Below are 17,480 nucleotides of genomic sequence, written 5' to 3'. Positions count from 1 at the left end.
AAAGTATTATTTTGGCGGGCGATGTTTCAACTTCAAATCTAATAAATCTTGTCTTGCACTCAATATTCAATGAAGCAATACTTAGAAACTGAGTTCCGATTGTGTAAGTGGAAGAGAAGGCATTAATGCCTTAACTTCACCATGTAAACAAAGTCGTAAATAAATAAAATAAAGGTTTTTGAAAGTTGCATACGTGATATACGGAAGGAGAGTGTGGAAGTAAGAACAGAGGCGCAACCACGAATTTTTGTCTGGAGGGGGCAAGTACCAGGATAAACGTACCAATAATAATAATAGTAATAATAATATTAATAATGGCATTATTATTACTAGTGGTAGTAGTAGTAGTATCAAAGACGTTATTATCCTCCTAAATTAAGCAAAAGGGAGGTAGATGTCTGTGCTAAAGCATTTATTTGGAACAAACGATTTGAAATATTTTTTCAACACCAGAAATTTAACATTAGCTAATAATTGAAAACAAGCACTCAAACTGTATTTTTCAATGGCAGAAAATGAATGATAACTGCATACCGAAGATATTTGTTTTGTACATATAACATGTATAACTTTCATATGTTTTACACATATGCAACATAGAGCGACATAAAATACATATGCAAGATGCTAACACTAAATTATGTACGTATTCAAAGTTTATTCATTACATATATACAAAACATATTATTTAAATACATCACATTACAGAAAACAATTATATTGCGAGCAAAGCGACAAAGAAAATTTTAGATCCAATTTTTGCAATTTAAAACAATATTGATTTAATAGGGAACAAATAATATCACATGGCGCCAAGGCATTCTCTCTTTCACAACTTTTTTTAAAATTTAGATTATTTGGCGCCCATGGCCGACTCCCGCCGCCCGCTAGCTACGGCTCTGAACTTGACGAGACTGAGAAAAGCAGGCACTGCAAGCGAAGCGAGCAAGAACATTTTACGAAATGTATTTTTATTTGTATAAAATTTGGAATAGAAGGGGGCAATTGCTCCTCTGTGCCCCCTGCATGTGGTGCCTTTGGCCATCAATGTTTGCCCCTCCTAGAATTGATTTCCGTCGAAGGTTGGGGGGCAGTGCCCCTGCCCCCCTTTGGTTGCACCACTGAGTAAGTCCGAAATTTGGAGGAACAAATTGAATCAAAACTGCTACAGCAACTTGTTTTTTGGGAAGCGATGATCACTTTATTCCAGGCGATTTTCTACAATTATTATTGCACGTGACAAGAGCACAAACAGGGTGATTTGTTCTCATTCTACTGGCATTTAAGAAAAGGTGTGTATAAGTAAATAATAATCGACCCATTTATCTCAAGCTTCCGTATACACTAACGAAGTAAGTTCCATTCTGTCCTCTTAATGACGTCATAGCGCGCACAGAATCATGGGAAAAAATCTCGGAACCTCGGGAATGGCCTACCTAATAAAGGTACGTTGCATCTATTGCTCTGGCCAACAGTGTTGCCAAACCGAATCATCAAAAAGAGCACCTTAAATGAAGCTAAAACGCCGAGTCTGCTGGCAGGCGCGGTAAGCGTCAAATTTGCTCCTGCCACGTAATTCGTCTGCTAAGAGGATGTTACAAATCTTAAGAACAGATGAAGACGAGAAAAATGCAAGTTTATGACTAGTTGTAATGAATGTACAGGTAATTTAGAAACTTTTTTTTTTTAGAAAGCATTTAGCGATATTATTTTAATGCTAACAGAACCTAACCTAACTACGAGAGTATTTAGGATTATTATTAGAAGAATGCTAAGGGACCTAATCTTAAAACATTTTTGTGTAAGTAATCACTAAAACTTCACAGTATGTGTTACAGACGTAATTGCATACATAGCATGATGAAATCACGATAAAACAAAGACCGAGTCTGCTCCCACGCGCATGTCTCTTTTGAGGTTACAGCAGAAAAAGAACGTGGCAGCAGACACTACCAAGCTAAAAATAATTTCAAGGAGCCAGATTTTTTAAGGTGAAATAAACTAGAGTCTGTGAATAAAGCGCCTTCTCCTGGGTAATTTTATGTATCCGGGCTGGGGGGGATTGCTGTCGACTTCAACTTGTCCTTATTAGATCGGGCTCTACTACCACCCCCTCAATAATCCACCGATTCTGGGAAATCAATATTATGCAGAAGTGCCAACTTCTAATAAATATTGGGGGAGGTGGGAGGGGAGGGCAAGATTGACGATCAATATCAATATTCAGGGCAATATTTCATATCACTTCCTTCTTGGTCTGCGGGGGGGGGGAGCGCGCACCATATCTTCACAGCTTAATTTTGAATACTTACATTTGTGTCGACACGTTTTAAAACCGATAATATGCATCGTAAATTTCATTAAGCTCGTCGCCAGTTACCGAAGAAGTTGAAAAGCGATCTATATTAATCAAAGCGTCAATATTGTTACAAATAGTATTTTTTTTTTTTTTTGTGTATAATTCTGTATGCTTGGTTCAGTGTAGTATAAAGGAGCCAATAAGATTTGAACTTTCAGTCCTCCCCCATGCGACGAGGGAGGAAGTATAAATATCGCCTCTGACAGACGACAGGGGAGTGTGTGTGAAACGGATAGCAGAAGGGAGAGTGATCTTCCGTCTCCAGTGGCTTTCCATGAGAAAGAGCATCCCGAGGCGGTTCCGCCGATGCTTAGCTCCCACGCTACAGTCCTCAAATTAGAGAAATGTAAATAATGTAAATTAGAGAATCCGAGCCTTGTTTTGTTGAATTGTAAATAAATGTACAGGGTGGGAAATAACCTTTTGCTAGGGGTCTGCAGGAAAAAGTAACAACAATTAAGAAATTATGGTAATACCTAATGTTTACTACGACAATTGTGGTTACAAAAACAAAATTTAAAGTTAGTTCACGACAAAGCACCTTGCTTCAAGGCAAATGCTAAAACCAAGACCTTCTTCGGCGAAGTGGCATTGACTTCTTCAGCAGTTCTGAATGGCCGGGTGCATCACCGGACCTGAATGCAGCTGAGCTCTTTGGGGCTATTCTGAAGGACGCAGTTGAGTCCTTGATGGTAGTGGAACGCGGACCGGACCGCCATTCCCGGCCAACACTCCGTGCACATCTGGAACAAGTCCTCCGTGACATGGAATGGAATACGGACTGTTTGCGAATCTTCTGAGCTCCTACCCTGATCGTCTTCGTGCTGTGAGAGAAGCAAACGGCGGACATACTAACTTTTAATTTTGTTTTTGTAAACACAATTGTCGTAGTAAACATTTGGTATTACCATAATTTCTTAATTGTTGTTACTTTTTACTGGGGACCCCTAGCAAAAGGTTATTTCCCACCCTGTATAAAGCCCATTTCTGCGAGTTTTCAGAAATCACCCTGCAACATTAATTCAGTAAGTTCTTGCCTGTGATTGATTCTTTGGTTCCGAGCGCTCTGGTGAGGAACGGGATGGGAACCCAGGACTAACGAGCCTATTTAGTTGTTTATTTGGGTTTTTCGCCAGAAGCGGCTTGATAAGGGTGGAGTGTTGCGGAAGAGATTGAAAAGCGATCTACTATAATAACCAAAGCGTCAATATGGACACAAATTCTGGTCGAGTATAGCTTTGAGGGTCGATCCCCCCCCCCCAAGAACAATGTAAGCCACCCGTCTGACACATTATATGATTCTCAATTCATGATCCGCAGCTTTGAACAAACAGTGTTAGATATCGTGAAGAACAAACTGTCCCTGAGAATTCGCACACAGATCACCGAGTTGGCAATAATGTACACTCTGATAATGGCAAATTGAAAAGCTTACAAAACATGGAGCAAATGTTTCGGGCTTCGAAATCGAAATGTAAATGTTTTAACAATACTTAGCAAATGAGTCATTAAGTCATTAATTGCACTTTTATTGACAGGATATCGAATTAAATGACACGAAGATTAAAATAGTTGTTAATTGTCATTTTCTGCGGAACAGTGCTGGAAAGGAGACGAAAACAAAGTTGGAAAACAGAAAACGTCGCAACGCCTGAGATACATGCATCTAGAGAATTGGACATTTTAGTTTCACTGTTCGTGGGATTATTCCGAAACATTGTTTTAAATGAAGGTTTTTCATAGGCACCCAGGATTTTCGTAAAATATGTATGATCGTCGTCTTTTTTGCCAGTTAATCCTATACGTATTTTGTCATTTTCCCTATATTTGGCGTTCTTCTTTTTTTTAGCAGTTTTGGCCAAAGGAGTACTATGACAGCCACCAACCCTCCTTTGAGCACGCCACTGCTCTTACACGTAGCGACAGCAGTCGTTCACTCAAGCAACCGATCTCATTGTCTCTCAGTCTCCTCAACTCGAGCTGAGACATTACTTGACATTGGGGCTTACAAGCGTGGCGACTATACTACTCTCAATCTCGGGAATCTCTGCAGCAAACGAAAAAAAACAAAACAAGTCTGCGCAAGTAGGATTCGAGAGGAAATCGCGACTGCAGCTATTAGCCGTTTGCTGCATCGCGCACTGCTTTGCCCCGTACACTCGCTTACCTCTCCCCTCTCTTCCGTTATGCGCTATCTTGCTCTACAGATTCCTGAGTCATGTTGGCGCCTTCTGGACTGACGGTTGAACTCGACGATAAGCGATCGGATCGGAATTGAATCGGCATATGCAAAAAGGTGATATGTGATAAAAATGAAACTTTACAGAAAACGCAAAAACTGGTTAGCTCTTACAAATTCATATTTGATATGCATTTCCCTCTAAATTGGCAGAAAAATAATAAATTATGGACACACATCACCTTTTTGTAAATTAACATGATGTGTGTTGAATAATATTTATTACAAAAAAATATTTTGTCATGAAATACAATATAATAATGTACCAAAATCACATTAGAGTAACGTACAATGCGAAACAATAAAGTATTGAAACATTACTCCAAACATCGCATTTTTTTCATGGAAGTGTTTCTGTGCTAACACCAGGGACGGCGACAGGGGTGGGCACGGGTGGGCAAGCGCCCACCCAAAAATTCCTGTGCCCACCCGATTGCCCACCCAATCAAATTCAATAAGTACATATACTTGGAGATATGTGAATGACTCAATAAATAAGTGTATTCTGGTGTTCATAACATGTTTATTTTACTTGTGAATATTATCTATGTTAGAAATGTTCACATATTAATTTTTTATTTATTTGTCTCTTATTTTTTTGTGGCGGAAATTAAGGATCATGCCTTTTCTTACACTCAACCACATTATTATCAACCCATAAAAAGCCAATTTTGTCATTAGAAAGTGAAAGTAATTACTAGAGCTATTGAAACAAAAAAACTGTGATAACTAATACTTCTACGCGTATGATTAGAAGCAGCTAGTAGACTTAGGAGGCTCAAAATTATGCAGGGTATGATCATGATTAGATCAGAATTTAGGGTGAACTTGAGGACTGCAGCTCCGGGCCTCCTTATACGTATATATATATCCCAGCCTGGGTATGGTTAAAGTAATCTCCAAATAAACAAATAAAAACATCATCTTAGCGTTACTTCCTCCAGCAAACAATAAATTATTTCGACTTTTTAATTATTATTAGAATAATTTAATCAAGAAGACTTAGATGGGAAGGCCATGTGACACGAATGGCAGAAGAAAGAATCGCCGCCACTGAATAGAATTCAGTGGCGGCGATTAGGGGGAGCGGGAGGTGGGGGATGCAGTCCATCCCCCCCGGCACATTTTGCCACTTTTTGGCATTTTTGCCCCCGCACTATGACCTCTTTATGCTAAGCCATTTCTACCAAAATAAAGTATATTGCCCTTGCCCCTCAAATGTTGACACCCAATCGCCCCTACTGCAAACATTCAGATAGATTTGTCAATTGTACAAACCTTGGAAGCTAAGAAAAATGACCCCCAAGGAGTGAGATAACTCTTCAGTCAAAAACTCATACGATGAAACTACTATGCTCAGGAACATGCATTTAAATTACGAGAAACGTCACGATTGTCTACCATTGCACTTTATATCACTGTTTCGTCTTCAGCCGGTCGATCATACAACACTCGCAACATTCGCTTTGTCCTGCCGCAGGGACGGCGACAGGGGTGGGCACGGGTGGGCAAGCGCATTGCATTGCCCCCGCACTATGACCTCTTTATGCTAAGCCATTTCTACCAAAATAAAGTATATTGCCCTTGCCCCTCAAATGTTGACACCCAATCGCCCCTACTGCAAACATTCAGATAGATTTGTCAATTGTACAAACCTTGGAAGCTAAGAAAAATGACCCCCAAGGAGTGAGATAACTCTTCAGTCAAAAACTCATACGATGAAACTACTATGCTCAGGAACATGCATTTAAATTACGAGAAACGTCACGATTGTCTACCATTGCACTTTATATCACTGTTGCCGAATACATAAAATCAATTATGTGCCTTTTTTTTGTTCACGAAGAGCAAAATGTGATGCAACACAAGCTTATAACTAATTTACATTTGTTTCATTATACACTCCTCACAAAAATTTTGCAATATTGTTGTATTAGGCACAAGTTTGGAATATTAATATATTAGGTGATAGGCACGGTGGCATATGTCGGCTTAAAGACGAGAACGCCCACCAAACAGGTATCATATATTGTTGCATTCCATGCCCGTGTCTATCACCTATTGTCTAACGTTACAATATTCCAAACTTTTTGTGAGGAGTGTATGAAAGAATGTGACTGTGAAAGTATGGCTGCGCATGGATAAACACTTCGTTGAAATAATTGTGTCCATCAGAGACAACACGAAAGAAAATTGAACAAGTTGCGACAATAGATTAGAAAATAATGAAGAGGAAAACCTGAAATGGAAAGGGAAAAGAAGCAAGAAGAAAATCGGGAGTGTAAGAGAGAGGGGATACATATACGTCTTACATGCACATATACGTATATGGTCTTAAATTTATACTGCCCACCCTAATCTATCAATATGGAGCTTCTGCCCACCCGGTCGAAAAGTTCTGGCGCCGCCCCTGGCTAACACATGAAACGTTACTCGCTGTCTTCCATTTCATCTGTCCGATTGTTCTCTATAGATGTTGTAGGCCACTGTAAGAGTTCGTTGTAGAAGTCCATCTGTGGAACATATTTTACCACTTTCTTGATGTCTTCCATTTTCTTTATGGCAATTGGAAGCCTCTCACGGTATGCTTCTTCAGTTGGCAAATTGATGTCAAATTGTACGTGACACTAGTCCTTCAATAAAAAATCTTGCAATAACCTTACCTTCATACTGGCATCATAAAACAGGTGATTGAATTGACTAACTTGGACGGAAACCTTATCACTCTTTGAAATATGTCTTCCATATGATTCAACAGAAAGACAAGATTTCTTATAATATTTGGGCCACCATGATGCAACATTGATATTTTCCCTACATACTGGAATTACAGAAAAATATTGGTCTCTGATGCTTTTAGCATTAACTCACTATATTGTTCTACAGTGTAAATTCTGTCCACCCGTGTAACCAATCTTTTAATCTGTCCGAAGTCCCTATCACATGGTAGCAGTGGCGGCTGGCAGTTAGTATGATGGGTAGTTCCAACGTAATCAAGAAATCGAAAAATTATCGCTAGCATATGTCATAGAAATCTAATGAAAGAGGTAATTTTAATGGAACTTTGTTTACTAAACTTGCAGACAAAAATTCAGACTTCCTAAGATTGGTTTATTTTACTTCGCATTTGTACTACTTTTGGCTAATCGCGAAGATAAGGATGAGTGAACACTGACAAAGAACACCGATGCCCAGGCCGAGATTCGAACCCGCAATCCCTGGCGTCGTCCTGTGCGGAGGTCGGCCAGAGTTTCTAGGAAATAAATGCGACTATTAAAATTTCGACGCCTGTCACCTTTACCATTTTTTTTATATTTTTAAATATAATTGATGTTTAAATCTGGCGTGAAACAGCCAAGTTGTTTAACTTTTAATTTAATATCGTATAGTACCTTGGAAAACGGTGTATGTAATAATGCTCTAATCTGACTCATCTTTACTAACTACCCTTCCTTTCACACACCGTCGGACACTTTCACTTCACTAAAAAGAAAAACACTGAACAATAGAGACACGGAGTCGATCCCCTAGTGATGCGAATTCCCTTTGATATTTAGGCAATTCTTTTGTACAGAAAATGTCTTCAATGTTGTCAACGCCAGTTGCAACACATGAGTGTCTGTGTGCGTGAGAGAAAGGGATATATCTTTTCTTAAGGAAGAAATCGATAATAAAAAAGTCTGGATGGCTCTTTAGACGCATCTATCTAAATGGTTATATAAATTTGGGGGAAGATATTACGTTCGTTCTTGCCAATTATGCAGGAAAATATCTTTCTCGCGAATTACTTCTCCAACGAGTATTACAAATCTGTCAGGATTAGTCACTTCTCTGTGAAGTTTGCAACTATGTCAACACAATGCGAAAGCTCTCGTGTCGTGCCAGCCGAAAAGGGGGCACAGCTGGTTATCTTAAGCCTACCACTGGCCTACCACCTCCTCGCTCGTTAACTGCGGAGACTTTTTCATGCCTCCGCGCATGCCTCTGCGCACAGGCCAGACTATGCTGTCCAGAGCAAGTGAGAGAACAGCTGGGCATGCGGCGCAGGAATTGAGGCGGCCGTAAACTCGAACGCTTACGAGATTCGAATCTCCTCGTTCGTAAATGTATTAATTTAATTATATTTTGGCAAAGCAAGTGCTTTTTCTTTTTCTGAGGGTAGAGCCATGGCACGGCGGCTCTCCCCTTAGAGCCGCCGCTGCATGGTAGGAAGGAATGTCCGCGTTATTGGGAAGTAGTGTGTAATATGCTGGAAAGGCAAAAATGGAAAAATAACGCTCCCCACGCTGAACATCATGAGAAATTTAAAGAACTTCGGAATATTGTTAAACGAGGGATTCAAAAAGCATATACGCATTATATTTCAAGCACAGAGTATAACATACTTCATACCCCTAAATTTTTAATACAATCTTACTTCACTTGTAGAAGTAATTGAACTTTGGTTGTGTCATCTATCCCTATCGAAGGGAGCGCTGAAAAAAAATTAGCGTTATTGTTTAAGACGTTACTTTGATATCACAGACGGTTCTTTTTATGAGGACAGCCTTGGTTCTGATTAGATAAAAGTAATAATTGCTCAGTGTTTGTGTCACGCACTGTTTAACACCAAGCACTAAAACAATACGTTTCTGTGATGATCACTACAGTAGAACCGCTAGCTGGAAAATCTAATTCAGTTCACAAAATAAAACTTTCTTTTAATTGAAAAGAACACGTACGCGAACTGTGTCGAGAAGAAAAATAGCACTGAGATCAGTGCAAATAGTATAATCAAGAATAACCCAAGATTTCTGATCCTTTATCTCTGGTACATTCAAACCGTGCGTATGAGACGTTGACTAGAGCCACCTACCGAATTCTTCCACAACCACTCTGCTGTTTCATCGTGGCCGACGTGTTTCATGTGGTGATCTCATCAGCGAATCACGTTTAAGCTCACGAATAGTTCATTGAACCAAGACCATCTTGAGGTTCAGGCCACAGCGCTCAGTCAAGACGTCATCATCTGGAGGCGATCGTCTTAATGTTGGAAACCCCTTGTCGTAATTTTACCGTAGAGAATTAAGTTATATTTATTTCTTTTATGAAGTTCAATTTTGGCATTTACCCTCCAGACGAATATAGTTAGAAGAAAAAAAGTATAATATTGAATATTTACACCAAAATTTTCATTCAGGAAGTAACTATGGTCACAACAAAAATTCCTACTATAGCACAAAGAAAGAGTTGAAAACTGAAACTTCCTGGCAGAAAAATTTAAACATTGTATATCTTTGAAAAATATTATCGGGAATATTTGTCAGCTACAGTAAAACTCGTAACCGCTTTTGCCCGACCCTGTGGCCGAGTGGTTAGCACATCGCGCTGCGACGCCAAGGGTCCCAGGTTCGAATCCCGGTCGGGCTTGGTTGTTTGTGAATGTCCATTCATCAATTTCATCATTTCATCACTCATTCCCATCTTCGCAAATTAGCCAAGAGGCACAAAACGCGAAGTAAAATAAACAAAATCAATCAATCAATCAATCGTAACCGCTTTTGTATGAACTTTTGTATGTAAAATCAATTGATAAATCAGAACCCCTCATGTTAGGTTGACCGTAAACTTTCCAAGTTACCTAATCAATTAAATTGTCTTTAACTTTACCCAAAATTAATCAACCAGATATGTAGATATTCTGCGTAGCTATACAATCTCAATACAAAAACTTAATTTATATAACCCTTCAGCAAAAGCGAAAGAAATTTGTACAAGGGCAATGTTACATATCTGTGAATAAAGACTAAACCTAAATCATTTGTCACATTATAATTTCGATCCTATTGACTTTATTAACCGAAGATAATAAATAAATTGAATCTTTTCATTGTTGATAGTAAGATCTGTGACAATAACTTACGAGTTTCAACATTTTAATTAAAAAAAAAAGCAGATTAATATTTCGATCTTAGGGTTCACTTGGGAAATAAACATTTGGAATATTTCTTTACACTGTTTTTACACTGTTAATAAAATCGTGAAGAATGTTAATAAATTATGAAACAATAAACATTATCACTGATTTAATAATCAAAGTTACGAACATTGAAGCTTCACAAAGACAAAAAATAAAAAGCAGTTCATATGAAACAGTTTTATAAAATTTAATACATTTGTAGTTCATATTGACATAGCCAGGTAACAAAATGCTTTCTGTGTGAAAACATTTGTATTTGAAACATAAGTAATATGTTCCTGGATAGTTTTACACACGAATATTTGATCGAAGTTCTTGTTACGCGTCGCACCCTTGTATTTGAATGCACAACATATCTTCCATTAGCCTCCGATTAGCATAAAGAAGCATAAAGCGGGATAAAATAAGAATGTAAATGTACACATGTATCAACTTTGCCCCGTTGTATAGGTTTCTTTCATTAAGCATATTTTGAAACTGAAAATTTGTGTAAATAATATGAATATTTTATCGAATGCTTGCATAAAATGTGCAGCAACAAACTGCTTTGGTAGACACGAACGTAGCTAATATTTTAAACGTTGACTAAATCTTGAAACAAATTAATTTGCAATCATAAGCAATAATCTTAACGTTAACCAATGTTTGTAATTCAGGGTAAATTATTTGATATTTCTAAAAAAAATTGTTGACAAGAGATAAAACATGACCACATTTAAGAGTAGGTATATTAGATGCCCATTCCGGACACATGAAATGTTTACATGATGAACTATTACTCTTATTTATTTATGAGTATAAAACCTTTGTTACTTAACTTGTATCTTTTCGTAGGAACCAAATCACATGGACTTGCCCTAAACATTTCTCATTTTCAGCAACTTCTTGAAGAAATGTGAACGTTACTCTTACCTTTTTCATCATAATTGCCTCTGCAATTGAGCACACAACACTTATACACCATACCTCTTGCACATTTAAGCATATTTATACGTCATGTAAACTAGATTACAGTTCTTAAATTTGCATTACAATTCCATATTCACTAAAAATGTCCCACATTGATTTCGAAGAAGCAAATCAAACATGGCGGCTATCTCGCCTCCAGTTGATGACGCTTAGTCACGTGCATGGAGCAAGCCATCAGGCTTTCAGATAGAGAAGGTAATGATTGAACGAACTACCAAGTTATTTAGTACAAAAATAGGTACAATTAATTTCTAACTCAATATAGAAACCAGTCTAAAATTATTTTAAACTAATTACTGGATGCTAGCTTTAAATAAATTATGATTCGTGTAATCGATCAAACTGCCATCTAGCGAAGAGGTCAAAATGATATTTTTGTGCAGAAGAAAAGCCTCTGGTGTTCTTCCCTGGTATAATTTCGCACAAAAGAAAAAGAAAAACTCAAGAAATTTGTGTTTGTGAAACACTTGCCACAACTTCATCTCCACTTCGAAAAGTACTTTCCACAGGACACAAAGCACTGGATCAGGGAGACAACACAGTGAAGAACGTGCTTCTGCAGCACTGAAATTTTGAGCTCTGTTTGGATTAAGAGTTAAGTAACAAGGCTTCGCATATTCTGTTTCCTTTTGCGACATCTTATGTGTGTGAAACTGGATTTTCAGCCATGGCGGTGATCAAGTAAAGTTTACTGATCAACAATAAATAAACACAATGAGGTGAGTTTTACAATTTCCAAATATGTAACTGTGTGACGCCACTGACTCACTTTGCTAAACATTGCAATCAATATGTCTGCTAGTAATATCTATAATCAGTGGCGTGCCCAAGGGGGGGGGGTCGATGGGGTTATAACCCCACTTTTGCCAGTATTCCTAAAAAAAGAACGTCAAAGGTAGGAAAATATGACAAAATGAGAGCTGACTAGCAAGAAAAAGTATATATAACTCCTCCCTTTCGAAAATCCAGGGCACGCCACTCTCTATGATCCAGATTTTCTTACTGACGCCTTTTTCCTCATGAATATTGTATCGCTGATTGAATTGGCTCCAGCTTACAAACATCAAAAATTTGTACAACACATGTATTAATCACACATTATACGTTCATTACTTGTGTGTCTCTTCTTTCCCTGTTACAACCACCCTTGAGGGCCAAGGCCTACCTACAGACTGTCAGTCTCACTCCCATATGCCTCAGCAGAAGTGGGCGGTTCCGTGTGGTCAGCACGACGAACCCCAGTTGTTGTAGGTGTTCCATAGCCAGATTACGTTATACTCATTCGTAGCTCCCCAGTTTCACGTTGGTATTCAACAGTAAATAAGCACATGTGATATTGTGTTGGTCTTTCATGGTCACGCGTAATTATCTACTATTACTGAGGGGAGGCGCGTGCAGATTTTGGCAGCCGAAGAGAGCCACGATAGCAAAAAGTTTGAAACCCCGCAGGCACATTCTCTATCCCCCTCCCCAATTTCAATGTTCCCTAAATTCCCCCCACAAAGTCCCAATTTACGATAATTTTATTTTAAAATTTACTCTTCCGTCAAGTTCCCTGTGTACATTGAACTGCAATCAAGGGGTTCGGAGCCCACTTTAAACTGTAGGCCCCGTCCCGAGTAGCCTTACTGTGCATAAAGTGGACTTAAAACATCAAATCAAATACATTGAACTGCGCCACACAGTGGGATGTGGAAGTAGGGCCCCCACACATTCTTGATCTCAGGTCATTTTTTTGGAGGTGATGCGATCAGAACCACGCTCTAGCCTTTACAATAGGGGAGAAAAGAATATGAAGCACCAGTAATGGAATGAGAGCAAGAAAGAGAAATAAACCACAGAGAGAGAGAGAAAAAAGGGAAGAGAAATTGAGTAGGGGAAGGAAAGGAAGAAAAGCAAGAAGCAAGACAGAGAGAGAAGGGGAGGCAGGGAGGAAAAGAAACAGGGAGATTGGAAGAAAGAGGGGAGGGAAGATATATATAAATAAACGAGACAGAGGAGAAAGGAAACATGAAATCCTCGATCGATCCCTTTTTTATATTTACTTTTAGGAAAATGTTGACAAAGAAATGTCTATTTTCTTTGCTTCCCTTTATTACATTTTCAAGTTCTCTGTCAGAAACAGTTTTCATTATATATAATTATTTTAAATTATTCGTACCCCCTAAAAAGTCTTCGCGTACCCTCAGGGGTACGAGTACCCCAGGTTGAATACCACCGCTCTAAATCGTCGCCCCTGTTTAAGGCTGCCATTTTAATCAGTACGTGAAATCGGAACATTTTTTTACCACTAGATTCCTCCGTTTCCATGCATTAACATTGTGTGCCGGAACCATCTCAGTATGTGTGTTTGTCCATTTCTTCTCATCAGGCATCAAAACATCTCCTGGCGTCTTTGAGTGTTTTTACGAAGCTGTTACACATGCACGGGATGGACAATCCACTCGACAACGCGAGATTCAAACTGTGGTCTGCGAACTGGACGCAGGCAGTTCTCGAGTATTTCTTTCGGATTAGAGTCTGAACACCACTAATGTGTCTTGTCCTCCCATGTTTGCAGTTCTTATAAAACCTGAAACCCACCAAATTGTTCATATTCAGGCCTAAGCACTCGCAAGTGTTCAAAATTGTGTCACGGTAGTCTTGTCATGTATCGGCACGAAACAAAGGAAGTCTTCTCGACTTACAACTGGATCGCGAAACAATTCATAAACAGAGGAAACCCTTCCGTTCCCAGCTCATATAATGTTTCGTCTCCCATGCTTACTCATTTACCTCCAGTGACGTGGAGGTAAATGGCCCAGCCCCCTGATCCCCACCTTGGATACGTGATATTAAGAATTATAAGGTTATAGAACAGTCTCAGTCTTGTCTCAATAATTATTTTTTACTCTCAAATTATCATCACATTATTCAAGAAGCCAATAACCTATTTTTATCTAGCGTAAACAGAAAAAAATCCGTAAGGGGGCTCGAGTCCCCTGATCCTCCCGCCTTGGATATGTGCTATTAACAAAAACAAGGTTACAGAACATTCTATGTCTTGCCTCGATAATTATTTATCTCCTTAAATTATCGTCACATTATTCAAGAAGCCAAAATACTAATTTTATCTAGCATAAAGTGAAAAAATTCCTTGCGCGGTGGGGAGGGGGCTCGAGCCCCCTGATCGCCACCTTGGATACGTGCTATTAACAATAACAGGGTTATAGAGCATTCTCCGTCTTGCCTCGATAATTATTTTATTGTCACATTATTCAAGAAGCCAAAAATCTAATTATATCTAGTGTAAACTGAAAAGTTTCCGGGGGGGGGGGTGTTGAGCCGCATGTACCCCACCTTGAATACGTGCTATTATCAATAACAGGGTTACAGAACATTCTCCGTATTGCTTCGGTAATTATTTCTCTCCTTAAATTATCGTCACAAATTTATTTCACACCACAAGAAACCGAAAACATCATTTTACCTAGTGTAAACCGAAAACTTTCGGGGGGCTCGAGCCCTCCCCCCCCTTGGATACGTGCCTGCTGTCTCCTGTTCCGTCCTCTGCCAGAGGGGCCATATTTATACCAACTCCCTCGTCGATTTACAATTTAAAATAACTAACCCTAATTAGCATGTGATTCTGGCCAGATCACACACACTCATTCACACCAAAATATGAAATAATTAATTACGCATAATGATACACAAAAACAAATACGGTTTGTAACAGTTTAAGAGGTTTTAATGGTTTTTGGAAAGCATTTCTCGGAATTTATCATGCTTCAATTGCGAGGGGGATACGTGCATAATATCAAACTGCCCATTGAACAGAGTTTTTGATTATGCAGAAATGTAGTTTTGGTAGTGTACTTTCATGTAAGTAGTCACGAACACTTCTGGGTCATAACAATTCCATTAACTTTCAATGGAATCGTTACAACCCAGAACCATGACTGTACAGTAACCGTCCTCCATATTCCAAACGCTATTTCTTTCATGCTAGTGCAACTAACATTTTTACTAACCCTCGTAGCTATGTGCATATCCATGTATCACAACAAAATACACTAATGACGCCCTCTTCAAGTGTCCCTCGTCATTTGGCAACCTCTTCCCCTTTGCACGGTAACTCCACCCACTTTAAGAACCGATCTAAACAGTCAGTGTACTTACTGGTCGTAGACTTTAACTTGACCCAGAGTGGAAGACACGAAGATAGCCGCAAGGAGTAACGGAGAGAGGTTCATGGTTGCTATATCTCTAAATCGCATTTCGTACACTTGTAACGGCTGTAAGGGTGTTACACGCTTCGCAGGAGGACCGCTCGTAGTTGAATTTAACTATCCAATTTAATATGTGGCGTTATAATTTGCGTGAGGTGCTTCGCGATATGGTAATGTGACATTGGCATTTATTACGTTCCTGTTTGCAGTTAGCTCTATGAATCGTTGTCTTACGGGATGGCATAATGTCGTTTCTTTTGTTCTGCATCCAATCGCTCATTTCTGTGAGCGATAAAAATGTTTTCCTGTCGACTTTTATTGTGCAAGGGCTCACATAAATGTTTTCAATTGAACATGTCGTTTTTGTAACATTGATTACAAGGTTTCAATTTATTATTTCTTAAAAAATAGCTTAGTGGCATTGTAATTTTTTTTAAAAAAATGAATATGCGTGTTTAAACTCTACTATTTACATCAAGATCTTAAAACTATTTGTTCCCTACAACCTACGTATGAACTGCTTTCATTATGTATAAATTGAAGTTTCAATAACATTTATAAAATATTGGAAATATACGTACATTGGCTCACACAAATAAAGAAGGAAAGAGGACTTTAGTTGGAAATCTGATTGGAACTAACGCTTTAGATTAATTTTTATCCACGAATCACATGTTTGGGCATACGTGCTGTGATATTGGATTTGACAATCGAACATTACAATGCAATATAACAATGGAGATTATGCATTAACCTATTCATTGATTGGAGAGTTTGTACAATCAGATTTAAATTCTCCGGCTGATAATTTGTATCAATATATTAATATCCCTACACATGGGGACTCGTTAACATATTATAGTAACATTGTATATTGTATTTTTCTATAATAAAATCTTAATAAAGGTTGTCTCGCAAGTTATTACATACTGATGATATTTTTGCATGATTAAGATATTCATAACTTGATTATTGCACTTTTCTCTATCCTATTCAGGGCTGCGAGCAGTCTCGGGTTCGATTCCCGGTGGGAGCCCCTAAAATTTCGGTGCTGACCCAATATCGCGAGCACAATTGGGAAGCTACTTGAAAAGAAAAAAAGTAGTCTCGAAAGCCAGAAAACAGCGGCGATTGGACTCGACGTGAGGACCACGCATGAAAAGCCGCTTGGCAGGCTTTAAAGATCTGTTGCGCCATAGAGGCCGTGTCCGAAAGGTGCAAGACCATATTTCAAGCGAGCATCCTCCGAGTATGCTCTTGCAGTGCGGTCGTGGACTGGAAGTGAAAGTCTTTCGAATTGCACTTCGACTGCAGCGCCAAATACTATCAGCAGATAAAACTGAGGACACGTTGTTTTCCTCGCGTTTTAAACACTTGTTTTTCACTATAGATATTACATAGCATTTTCAAATGTTCTTACACATACATTTCCACACATTAGAAGCACTTTAACCAACAACTTGCTGACCCATAACGTATATTTAACCCGTGTTGCTGGCTTTCTATCCCGCGATTTTAAACAAATTAACAACGAGTGTGGATATCACGTGACCTAGTCATCAACCATCTGTGCTGCGAGCTACGTACTTGTGTGCTTCTGTTCTTGACGCTTTCGAACTGTACTAGGTGACGTCACTTCCGTCAATACCATACTTCAAGTATCTACTTTGTACCTTTCGGACAGAGCCAGAGTTTGGTGAGGTCTATCCTATTGGATTCTTTGCGAGTAGAACACTATACCGG

General features: G+C 38.8%; 1 protein-coding gene across 1 annotated transcript in view; it reads right to left on the bottom strand.

Moving 5' to 3' along the window:
- The window catches only part of LOC145987603 (carboxypeptidase B-like), a 69,922-nt gene extending 54,079 nt beyond the window's left edge, over positions 1 to 15,843 (bottom strand). The window contains exon 1 of the mRNA XM_083121970.1: positions 15,688 to 15,843. Within this exon, the coding sequence (XP_082978096.1) occupies positions 15,688 to 15,785 (98 nt within the window). The 5' untranslated portion in view covers positions 15,786 to 15,843. The remainder of the gene's footprint in view (positions 1 to 15,687) is intronic.
- Positions 15,844 to 17,480: the final 1,637 nt, after the last annotated feature.

This window comes from Lepisma saccharinum, chromosome 5, assembly GCF_977018435.1.
Source record: "Lepisma saccharinum chromosome 5, izLepSacc3.1, whole genome shotgun sequence".
Taxonomy (NCBI): Eukaryota; Metazoa; Arthropoda; class Insecta; order Zygentoma; family Lepismatidae; genus Lepisma; species Lepisma saccharinum.
The sequence above is the reverse complement of the archived record's forward strand: the minus strand, read 5'-3'. Positions and strand labels throughout refer to the sequence as shown.